The sequence below is a fragment of the Engraulis encrasicolus genome, chromosome 6 (assembly GCF_034702125.1).
Source record: "Engraulis encrasicolus isolate BLACKSEA-1 chromosome 6, IST_EnEncr_1.0, whole genome shotgun sequence".
In the NCBI taxonomy this organism is placed as follows: Eukaryota; Metazoa; Chordata; class Actinopteri; order Clupeiformes; family Engraulidae; genus Engraulis; species Engraulis encrasicolus.
In genome coordinates this window covers 49,555,180-49,567,688 of record NC_085862.1, presented here as the reverse complement: position 1 = coordinate 49,567,688, position 12,509 = coordinate 49,555,180, and the positions used below count along the sequence as shown (strand labels likewise).

General features: G+C 46.8%; 1 protein-coding gene across 1 annotated transcript in view; it reads right to left on the bottom strand.

Annotated features, from left to right (window-relative positions):
* Positions 1-448: 448 nt before the first annotated feature.
* mccc1 (methylcrotonyl-CoA carboxylase subunit) overlaps positions 449-12,509 on the bottom strand; it is a 23,053-nt gene continuing 10,992 nt past the window's right edge. Inside the window, exons 15-19 of the mRNA XM_063201847.1 lie at positions 12,272-12,321; positions 4,198-4,335; positions 3,828-3,935; positions 2,040-2,111; positions 449-900 (exon numbers count right to left, since the gene is read on the bottom strand). Coding sequence (XP_063057917.1) covers positions 766-900; positions 2,040-2,111; positions 3,828-3,935; positions 4,198-4,335; positions 12,272-12,321 — 503 coding nt within the window. The 3' untranslated portion in view covers positions 449-765. The remainder of the gene's footprint in view (positions 901-2,039; positions 2,112-3,827; positions 3,936-4,197; positions 4,336-12,271; positions 12,322-12,509) is intronic.

The window sequence follows — 12,509 nt, the reverse complement described above, 5'->3', positions numbered from 1 at the left end:
CACACACACACACACACACACACACTGCCGCTGATAGCTTATGACTGGGCCGAGGACAAAGTCATCTGCAAGGGCCCCCAGCCCAATAGATACAAGGTAATGAGGACCCAATTCTGGGCCCCCTCTCTCCCTGGATCCGGGATAACTGACCCCTTTGTCCCCCACGTCAGCTGCCCTGCACACACACACACTTCACAAAGGCACAGGACTGGAAAGATAGAGGAGTAAAAGGCAAACAAAACAGAACCATCAACAAGATGAGAGGGAAGAAAATAAAAGCCCCAGGTTATAGAAATGACACTACACTACACTACAAACACTCACGCACACAAAATCAAAGCAGAGAGAGAGAGAGAGAGAGAGAGAGAGAGAGAGAGAGAGAGAGAGAGAGAGAGAGAGAGAGAGATACACCACACCGCATTCTTTTTTTGAAAAAGAGTAGCTACGATTAGAAAAACAAAACATTTTAATAAAAACTTTACAGTTCCTTTGTGTCATTTCCCCAAATTGAGAAGAAAAGGCAGCAGTTTAGAATCGTCAAGGCCAAAAAAACTGTACAGTGTGATCCAAAAACTGCAAATCTGTAGTACATAGTAGTGCTGACTGACTGGCTCTGACTCTTTACATAACAGTAACTACATCTATTCACATCTCCTATATGCCTAGTGTATGTCCTCCCAGCTTATACCATCTCCTATGACATCCGCGCTACAGCAGAGTACAGCCCTGGGTGTCACTTGTGCTCAGAGTGGAGTGTGGAGGTCCTCAAGCGCTGGCTTCAGCCTCCTCCTTCTTCTCCTCCTCCTCCAGTTCCACCAAGGGAGCGTGCCTGTTGGCCTGAGAGCCCTCTGTGAAGAACACCTTCTTGATGACGCCTGCCTTTGGAGCACGGATGGTGTGCTGTGATGGACACACAGTGAGGGGCACTTTATTAGTTTTCTAGTTTTTTTCGGTACTGTACAGATGAAAATCTAGAGAAGCTTTTCAAAACTTGAAAAAGAACCATAGGCTGAAAAGTTGTGTTTCAATAAATTCACTGGTTTCGACAAGAAGAGTGTGCAGTTTCTTTCACTTTATGAACAAATAATTGAAACCTCAACACAGTCAATAAAACAAACACATTTGCTTCTAATGTGAGGTTCAGGGACCACTTGCAGTGTCTTGTGGACCATTTCTTAGGACCTAATTTTGAAGTAAGTTCAAACATGACCAATAGAAGATACATGATGTTTTGTGAAATGTAAATTTAAAAAAAATCATATGACCCTCAAATCTGGATTTTCAGAGACTTAAGACTATGTCAACCCTGGTAACAAATGCTTCAAATGTTTAAGAAAAAAAATCCATCAAGGCAAGGTGATCAGACCAATGTGAGGTCATCCTGTCCTAAAAAATGGTATTTGTGTAATACTACTGGAACAATGGATGGTGCATAAAACAATACAGCCAGACCACCACTGCTGATGCTAGCAAAGAAACACATTCTTTCCCGCAAGCCAGAGCTTTAATGGGCAACTTGTCTGCTTGTGTTTTTGGGGACAGATGGGGAAATCGATGAGGCCATTTGGCTGCGTCACACTGCACATTTCCAACAGTGGCAAAGTAGGTGATTTAGCTGCAATGGCCTGGCAGCAAGTCACAGCCATATTCCGGCTTCAAGTCACTGGCTCCCAGAAACAAATCTGCCCTTGGTTGTTTTGTTGCACGCAATGCATGTCATATTTCAGAAGGATCACCAATGTCTATTACTTGCTCATGAAAAATGCTGGATTGTTTTTCAGTAAGCTTTTGGTACAACTGTGACTTGTGGTGCGGTGTGTGTGAGAGTGTGTGTGAGTGTGTGTGTGTGTGTGTGTCTGAGTGTGTGAGTTGAGATCAGGTAATTGAGCAATAAAAAAAATATTATTATAATTTTTTTTTACTGCTTATTTATCGACTTCCTCAATGTTTAAGCAGATGTATCAATGCCAAAAGACTGTTTTGATGAGGAATGAAGTCCGTGTTTCACGGAGTAAAGTTATAGTATACTTGTACTGTACCTCCATCTTCATGGCAAGCATGACCATCAAGGCGTCTCCCTTCTTCACGGCATCACCTGCTTTCACCAGTACCTGACCAGGAAAAAAAACAAAAAAAAACCACACACACACCCGTCAATTTAAGCAAACAACAGCTTACAAAGGCAGCATGTTCCACTGCTGATGTACAAAAAGCTGCAACTGTTAGATCACAGATCAGGGGTGTCAAACTCATTTCGATTCAGGGGCCACATACAGTCCTTTTGATCTCAAGTGGGCTGGACCAGTATATCGCAAATCATATTCAAATCACATCGCTTGTCAATCTTCTCAAAGTGGAGGACAACGTACAGCATATCAGGAGCATGGCGAGCAAAAAATCTGTAAAATTTGTTCTCAAGTACCGAAATCTGAAATCTCAGACACCTGCAGCACCTTTGTAAAGGGCTTGAGATTAACGATTAATCCTTAGGAAAGCATCTGGAGGGCAGCATCTGGCCCCTGGGCCTTATGATTGTTTGTTCAAAAAAGGTTGAGAACCACTGATGTATGGCCTCATCAACCAAAGAGCATTACTCAGATTGCATGTTTTCCATAGGCCAAGTCTAATGCTCTTTGCCACACAACATTTATTCTCCCCCTTACCGTCTGGGAGAAACTACAGTAGTATCCATGCAATACATCGCATTTCAGGGATGGCACCTTCCAACAACTCATTGGTCACTTGAACATGCTCCACCACGTTATGGTTACCTTCACTGCCTTGCCTTTAGATTTGTGCACTTGATCATGGCTGTAATCCTTGTGAAACAATACACTTTGTGTCGTCATTGCATGTGTTTTATGTCCGTCTTTGGCTTTTGTCCTGTCAGGTTGTACTGTCTTTGTTGGTGACAAGAAAAACAAATCCTAGCACCTATTTGAGTACAGTTGATAATTCTACAAATAAACTTGAATCTTGAATCTTAAGTCGGAGCAAAACCAGGCACACAGACGGGTGAAAATTAGGTTTCTATGTGTGTTGGCAATGAGGAGAGAGGAGGTACTTCAGGGACAAGAGGGAAGTGCTGTCTCTCTGTTCACCAAATGAGGTTTCTATGTGTGGTGGGAATGAGGAGAGAGGAAGTAGATAAGGGACATCGGGGAAGTGCTTTCCCTTTAGTCTGTATTACTGAGCTTTGGCCATCTGTCGGGAAGCACCATCCGCTGTCACGGCCCAGTACCCTTGACCTGCATCAGACCAAATGAAGATTGGGACGGGCACAGCAGGGGGAGGGGGAGCCGGGGCCAACCCTCTGGGCCAAGAGAGGTAGAGGAGAGCAGTGCCGGAGAGCCTGGCTCTAGTCCGCAACCCTTGGTGTCATTTACTCAACGCAGCCCCAGTCAAACACCTTTTTGTTTGCTGCAGTTTTGGCAAGGTGGGGCGGCGGATGATTCCGGAAAACAAACACGCTCCCTAAACTAACACTGTCGCTCACACAGCTGCCTTTGTTTGATGTTCAGGCCTGGGTAGAGGTGGGAAGGGATCACATAGTTGGATACACAGATTAGTCGCAATAGATGGGACTCAGACTGATAGAAAATAGATGTATTTTCTTTATGTTTACCTTAACCATGTGTTATTAAATTTTTGTAAACATTTTTTACACTTATTTGCTTCTCTACATCTGACTGTTCTGTTTGCTTTGCTTGCCTGCGCGTCTGATCTGAGTGACCTTCCAGTTGAGAAACGAAAATGGAAATGAAAGAAATGCATTATTATTATTATACCTATTACCATCAAGATGTTATTACAATGTTGCTCTGTACCTTCTCAATGGTGCCCGTCATGGGTGCCACTGCCCCAGCCTGAGAGGCTGAGACACTGATACCCGCCAGGTACTTGGGTATGGGCACAGAGACCTCAGCACTGCCCTCCTGAAACACAGAGAGAGAGAGAGAGAGAGAGAGAGAGAGAGAGAGAGAGAGAGAGAGAGAGAGAGAGAGAGAGAGAGAGAGAGAGCACCAAGTTTGTAACTTAATGACAATAACAAGAAAAGTACCATTTATAAGCACAGCGACAGTAACAGCAACAATAACATTGACATTATTAACAACAACTGTTACTAATGTGAAAGTTATGTGGCCCAAAATGTGGGCATGTTCAAGTGTGTGCAGTAGTATGGGGTCCGGTCCGCACCATGGAGAAGAGGTGCACGGTGCTGTTGAGGATGACCAGTTTGGGCCGAGCCAGGGTGCCGTTGACGCAGCAGCGCAGGAACGTGGCGTCCCCCTCCTGCTGAAGCTCCCCCGACACCACAAACACCTCCCCTCCCGTCTGCCATGGGGACAAGACAAAACAACACAGGAATATGAGCATGCAGAGGGTTAGATGGTGACCATGGTTTTAAAGTTGTTATTGTATACTGTTTTGACAATAGCATTGCTTATTTTGTAGTAGTTTTTGGATGTCCAGCATCTCCAAAGCATTGTTGCTAACCAGTTAGCATTTACAATTGTATTGTTAAGTTGTTAACTTAGTTAGCAACGACACTGTCGAGAAACTCACTCCAGATTGGGAAGTTAGGTATTTTAGGAAAAAGAAAACGGATCACAAATTGCAGAGACTGACTGTTGAATCTGAAATGTTTACTCGATCTCTCACGGCATAGTGCACTCTGAACTACTGGGCACAATCGCACCTTTTCTGTGTTGATTGACAAAATGTGTGTTCATCAATTTGTATTTCTTAATTATTTAGGGGAAAAGATACCACTTCTTGCCAAGCAACCCATCAGAAGCCTGGGGAGGCAGTGCACAGCGGAACTATCTGATAAACAGATGGGGAAGACCGTCATGAAACAGCTATGTGACGGCCTGGCAAGGATCGACCAAAGCCAACTCCCTGGGAAGTACAAGGTTTGGTGCTACCAGTTTACACTCTACCAGCGAGATCCCCTCATCAACCGTGACTAAAATGGATGGGAAAGCCAACTCATTCATACGAAAGTGGTTGGGGTTGCCACGTTGCCTATCTGAAGCTGGCCTCTTCGAAAGAAATTTGCTGCAACTACCACTGAAGTCACTAGAGTTGGGCTACATGCAAGAGAAGGCCAGGTTGGTCCTTGAGCTTCGGGAGTCCACAGACGAGTCAGTCAGGAAGGCTAACGCCAGGGTCTTGACTGGCTGCAAGTGGAACGCCCAGACTGAGGTCGACCAAGCTGTAAGCCAGCTGCAGCACAAGGAAATCATGGGCAGAGTGCAGGTAGGTAGAGCAGGCCTAGGATGGGGAGATGCACCAAGATTCTGAACCAAGCCCCACCGCAAGGAAAGGAAGGAGATGGTGGTGGCGGAGGTGACGAGAATGGAAGAAGACCGCTACAAGATCAAGGCTGTGTCTCAGGGACAGCAAGGGAAGCTGGACAACCTGGGAGGGAATCTGTTAGCAGGAGCGCTACAATCACCAGGAGAAGTCCAATGTGCAGGTTTCAGAAAGAGTCGAAGACGAAAAACTCACGTCAGCCTCAAGGCATATTTATTTTAAGTATGATAAACACACTGCTCAGGAGCGGTTGGTCCATGACTCAAGGGCACTCACTCGAGAATGATCGATTCCAGAACATTCATTTATATAGGGGGTGTGACGTCACCAATCATACACATCTCATATCAAATAGGTAACACCCCCTTGTGGCGTGGAACAGATCAGTACTGGTACAGAATACACACAGTCAATCATACACACATGTCAACACTCCCACTTATGAGTGACTCGTATCCTGTACAGCTTTTAACAATCAGAATATACACAGAATTAAATCAAAAACATTTCACATAGTACACACAGTACTTAACGTATATACAACATGTCAGACACTACTATCAAACATGACTCCTGTAAATTTCTGTAATTTCACCTTTGAGACGGGTTTGGTCATAGCATCTGCTACCATTTCATCTGTAGGACAATAAACAAGTGTCATCTTCCCATACACATTCATCAGTTTGACTGAAGTCTATGCCTAGAAAGTGTTTCAACTTGCCCAGGTCTTTCATTTTAAACCTGCTCGAAAGCATTGCTTTAACCTGCTCTAGGCTTATCGTGTTGCTTGCTGCGATGATAAGATCATCCACCCAAATGACAATTATAACCTTCCCTGTCTGCTCTGACTCTTTTGTGTATACACAATGGTCTGCTGGATTCTGTTTAAAGTCATCATTAATCAAACATTGGTGCAGCATCTCATTCCAGTTGCGTCCTGACTGTTTTAAACCATAAATTGATTTCTGCAGTTTACACACTAGATTGTTTCCAACTTTTTCATAACCGTCAGGTTGCTCCATGTAAATGTCTCGGTCAATGGGTGCGTGTAAGTATGCTGTCTTTACGTCCATTTGGTGTAGAACTAAGTTCTCTTGTGCTGCCTTTTGCATGAGTACACGCACACTCGTCATGTTTGCCGTGGGGGAGAATGTCTCACCATAGTCGATCCCCTCTCTCTGGCTATACCCCTTCGCCACAAATCTGGCCTTGTACTGCTCACGTCCGTCACCACCCTCTTTAATTGAGTACACCCACCTACCTCCCACTGTCTTTCTGCCCTCTGGCAATTTGGTCAGGGTAAAGGTCTGGTTCTCCTCTAGTGACTGCATTTCCTCGTCCATTGCCCTCTTCCATTTACCTGCTTGTGGTGATGCCATAGCCTGCTTAAAGGTCAGTGGCACACCACACACTGCTCGGTAACAATAGTCGACACTGGTGAGTGTACTATCATCATCACCATCACTGTCTTCCTGAGTAGAGTAAGCACTGAGGTAACTCGGGGGCTTACGCTCTCTAGTGGGGTACCTCCCACTGCTTGGGGCCTGTGGTGTCACCATGTGGTGCTCCTCACCATCATCCTCTGGGGATTGTGGACTGTCAGTCTGGGTGTCTGTGCTCTGAGCACTGGGCTGTGGTGCGTCTGTCTTGTTAGTATGTACAATAGGGTGAAATTCTAAGTCCTGCGTCTGAGTCTCATTGTCACATGTGGTTTTAGTAATAAACTTAACCAGTCTGTGCTTCTGCACTTTTCCCTTGGTGGGGTAGTAAACTAGATAGGCTGGGCTGCCCTTGTCGTGCCCTACAAAGAGCCCCTTCTCACACCTGGGATCTAGTTTACCCTTGTCTTGTTTGTACGCATAACACTCTGACCCGAATTTGTGCATCTGGGCTAGATCACACTTCTTCCCTGTCAGTGCTGTGTACGGTGTTGTGCCAATGTGCTTGTTAAAGCATCTGTTTCTGGTGTATGCAGCTTCCTGAACGGCATAATGCCATAAACTCTTAGGTAAGTTGCTGTCGATCAGTTTACACCTTGCCATTTCAAAGAGAGTACGCCCTTCCCTCTCAGCTATGCCGTTCTGGTGTGGGGAGTAAGGACAGGACGTCTCGTGTCTGATTTTGTTCTTTCGCAGGAGTGTCTTAAACTCTCTGCTTGTGTACTCGGTCCCGTTGTCTGACCGGATGCATTTCACATCGCCATAAGGCGCTACATCTGCCAGGAATTTTTCAGTAGCCTGTACGGCATCACTCTTCGCTTTCAGAAAGTATGTGAAAACTACTCCTGTGCACACATCAGTGAATGATTGCATGTACTTGTACCCATCAATGGAACCATTGGTCACTGGACCAGCTAGATCAGTATTCACCAGCTCAAGTGGTGTTTTCACCTTTTCAGTTGCATTTCTGTTTCTCGACTGAGTAAACTTCCCCTCTATGCATACATGACATTCCTTGTCAGGCTTACGCTTTGCACCTTTAATGTGCATGCCTACTGTAACATCTTGCAGTTTCAGTATGTCATCGTAATTACAATGCCCCATTATCTCATGCCAGGTTTGGATATCATGGCTAACATTGCACACATCACTTTCATCACATTCGGTCGGCAAGTAATACATTCTGTCACACACATCAATGTTAAACCTTGCACCATTAGGCGCCACAAGAACATTGTTACCTTCTTCGAAAAGTACCTTGGCACCGTGTGCAGTGGCACACTTCACGGAGAAGAGTTCCTGTGGGAACGAAGGGATGTACAGGGCGCTCTTCAGAGTCACTGTGCATATTCGTCCGTCGCTGTCAGTGAGACACACCTGTGCGTCTCCTCTGCCTTCCGCCAACCCGAATGTCCGCCTCCCGTCGGCCAGCTCCATGCTGTGGCTCTCCGGCTTGAACGAGCTGTCGAAGGACTTGAACCGGCTCCTGTCGTTCAGCATGTGGGATGTCGCGCCTGTGTCGACGATCAGCCCTCTCTCGATCTGCCGCTGCTGCGCTGGCTTGCAGGTGTCCACCCGGAATGTGAAGTCGTCTTTCGCGGGTCCCCGCGCCTCGATCCGACCACCACTCGCTGCCCGACCGCCACTGCTACCACCGCCGCCTCTGCTACTGTCACCACTGCCGCCGCCGCCATCACCGCCGCTTCTGCTGTTGCTGCCACCACCGCTGCCGTTGCCTCTGCTGTTGCCACCACCGCTGCCGCTGCTACCGTTGCCTCTGCTACTGCTGCTACCACCGCCGCTACCGTTGCCTCTGCTACTGCTGCTACCACCGCCGCTGCCGTTGCCTCTGCTGTCGCCACCGCCGTGGTCTTCAGCGCGAGCACACCTGGACCTCTGTGTGCGCTCGGTCTTCCTGCAGGCTTTGTCGCTGTGGCTGGTGCTTTTACAGGAACCGCACCAAACTTTTCTTGCGCAGTCGTCTTTCCGATGTCCCTTCTCTCCGCACCGCCAACACGCCATCTCTGTCGAAGATCCGCCGACGTTCTTTTTCCTCAGGGCTGCGCGAGCCTTCAGAACCCTTTCTCCCGCCAACTCGGCTACTGGCTCAGCATCCTCCGAAGCCTCGAAGTTTCGTAGCTTAGCCTTGAACTCTGCTAGCTTCATCTCCGCTACGCCGTGGGTTACCATCAGCGAAAAAGGTTTGTACATTTCTGGTAGTCCCCGCATAATCATTGCCATCATCAGCCCCTCACTCGGTGCCTCGCCTGCACCTCTGAGCGCTGTGAAGATCTGCTCTGCCCGGATAATGTACTCTGTCACAGTCTCTGTTTCAGCTTTCTTCAGCGAGGTTAGCGTAATGTACAGTGAAACAATTCTTGGCCTACCTTTGCCAATGTAGTGCTCTCTCAGCACCTTCAGACTCTCGCGTCCATTATTTTTACAGTCCCGGAAAATTAGTCCCAAACTCACATTGTCGAGCAATGGCGCCAACGAGCAGTAAGCATCAGCGTTCAGCTCAGCATCCTTGGCTCGTTCCTCAGCCGTCAGCGGTTCACCAGGCTCCTCAAGAATAGTCTCTTTTAACCCGACACGGTGCATACAGCACAGCATCCGTTCTTCCCAGAGCTCGTATTCTTCAGCCCTACCGTCAAACACCGGCCACTTTGTCTTTTGATGCGCCATTCTCCTCAGCTTTCCGTTAGCGTTCCCGGTTTTAGCGCGCTAACTAGCTACCACACTTTTAGCTGACTAGCTAACGTTCGCCACTTTCCGTTACTGCACATTGTCTTCGATACTGGGCCCATAACCTGTTAGCAGGAGCGCTACAATCACCAGGAGAAGTCCAATGTGCAGGTTTCAGAAAGAGTCGAAGACGAATAACTCACGTCAGCCTCAAGGCATATTTATTTTAAGTATGATAAAACACACTGCTCAGGAGCGGTTGGTCCATGACTCCAGGGCACTCAAGAGAATGATCGATTCCAGAACATACATTTATATAGGGGGTGTGACGTCACCAATCATACACATCTCATATCAAATAGGTAACACCCCCTTGTGGCGTGGAACAGATCAGTACTGGTACAGAATACACACAGTCAATCATACACACATGTCAACAGAATCTCAAACAGGAACATCAGTTGGTCAGATGTGTGGGAAATCCCACAGGCAAGACTCAGCTTCCTTATACGATGAACCTATGACACGCTCCCCTGTCCTCGGAACCTCCACCAGTGGTTTGGAAATGAGGAATGTTGCGCACTCTGCAATGCTCCCAATGCAAGCCTCCAGCATATCTTGTCATGGTGCAAAATCGCGCCATCACAAGGCCGTTACAGATGGCGCCACGACCAAGTCTTGAGAAAGCTAGCCGAAGTACAGGAGGAGTGCAGACAGGATAGCAGAATACCATCGCCGACAGAGGACCCCACCACCTTTGTCGCAGAAGGAGGGATCAGAAGCATCAGGCAAAGAGAAACATCAAGGCCCTTCAGTCCCGGACAGGATTGGAGCATGAAGGTCGACTTGGACAGGAAGCTTCTGTTTCCCAAAGAGATTACCACCACATCTCTCCGCCCAGACATAGTGGCGTGGTCCACAAAGGCAAGAGCGGTGGCCCTCATTGAGCTCACTGTGCCAATGGAGGAAGGGATTGAGGCTGCCTTTGAGCGGAAAAAGGCCAAGTACTCTGAGCTGGCTGCTGAGTGCCGAGAGGTGGGTTGGAAGACTACCATCTACCAAGTGGAGGTTGGATGCAGAGGCTTTATGGGGTTGTCGACTATACGCCTCCTAAAGGACGTGGGAGTCACCGGAAGGAGGCTTAAGAAGGCAACAAAGGAACTGGCAGAGGAGGCGGAGAAAGGGAGCTTTTGGCTCTGGCTGCGGAGGAAGGACAGAATCTGGGGGAAGAACACCTAACCCCCAGACAGCAGCTGCAGGGAACAGCAAGCCTATCTCCCAACCACCTTGCGCATTCAGCACTTCATTCAACACTGTTGCCGCCCCAGCAACCAACGCACCCGAGCATAGCTGCTTGGAAGGGGTTAAAGCCAACAGCCAACGAACACCAAACAGCTCAACTGCCTCACAAACAACTCGTCAGCAAGCATTCAGCTCATTCTGCACCTTTCACTCAGCACTGTTGCCGCCCCAGCAACCAACGCACCCGAGCACAGCTGCTAGGAAGGGGTTAAAGCCAGCAGCCAACGAACACCAACAGCTCAACTGCTTTTATTTTTCCCGTTATTTATTTTATACTTATCAAATTTATGGAACGTATGTATTGTTGGTGTAAGCTGTACAGGAGCAGATGGGCAGTGAGACTGGCCACTCACTGTCGGCCCACCAGCTGGAGTTGGCGGTGTTGTGGTTCAGGGCCGAAACACCGCAGAGAAAGCAGGACACCATCTGAAGACATCTGCTTCTGGCGTAAGGCTACAGCTACCTGCGAAGGTGGTTGTGGAAGGCACCTCCTGTTCATGCATTATGAATGTGTATTCCCTATGTTTGTCTAGTAATTGATACAATAAAGATGTTTATGTCACAAGTCTTATTTTCTCTCGCTGACCCATGGGCTTCGGAGGAGGTGCGACAGGCAGCAATGCCCAGCAGGTATTAACAGCTACTTGTACAATCCTCAATCACACCTCACTCAGAAATCTCCTTCCTGTTCCTACATCACATTTACAACTTAGACTTAAGAGTGTTCTTTTAAATAACATTAAAACAAGAGACTGAATCCCTCTCCACACAGCATATTCTTTCATATAAAATTTCTGATCCAAGCATTTTTTATAAAATACATTTACACAGTAGCAGAGGGACTTCAACCAGCTCCCTTGGCAACGGAAACCTGGTCTTATTGCAAACTAGCTCAGCACTTCAAATTACAGCCACTCTTCATATTATATTACACTTGCCATTATATGATTTCACTGTGTGCCATCATCACAGAATTTGATTACACTGGCCATGCTGAAGGAAAGGTCAGAATGAAGTTCTAGTCTGTGCAATTCACTTCCTATCTTCAGATCCACATCTTGACTAGGCACGGACATCAAGTACAGTCATAGAAATAAGTTTGTACACCCTTTAACATTTTTCACATTTCAGTCAAAATTGGTTATAAAACATGGTCTGATCTTCCCGGAAATCACAAGAAGGAATAACAGGGTCTGCTTTAACTAATTCCGCCCAAACATTGACACGTCATTTTATTGACTTTAAGATGTAAACATACTCAAGAGAGGGTGGCATAAGTAAGTAACTTTTTCCTAGGACTGTACCTCAACATAGCACACTAAAACGAGCAATCAGGGGGATACAGTACCTGGGTATGATCACTAGTTACAATCTTCCAAATGGAGGCATCGTACATGTATTTACAAAACAAAGACATGGCCCTTTAAATAGGAATCTAACAGCTTATTTTGAGCTGATCCATCTAGAGATCCTGGCTCTAAAGTATTTCAGGTGAGGCAACTCTAGGAAACAGTGAGAGCACTAACCTCCATGCTGTAGGTGCCATCCGGGTTATATTTGATGAGCACTTGTACTGCTGTGAAGGAAACAAATCTCCAGTCAGAAACCAGTGGCCATAGCAGGTGACATTTTCACAGGAGGCACAACACTTAGAGAAATCACCCATAGACATGCATAGGAAAACATTGACTCCAAATACTGTAGCTGCCTAAAGGTATCGCTGTAAAATGGGTGAAAGGTGAAAATTGTGTTTTGATTTCCATG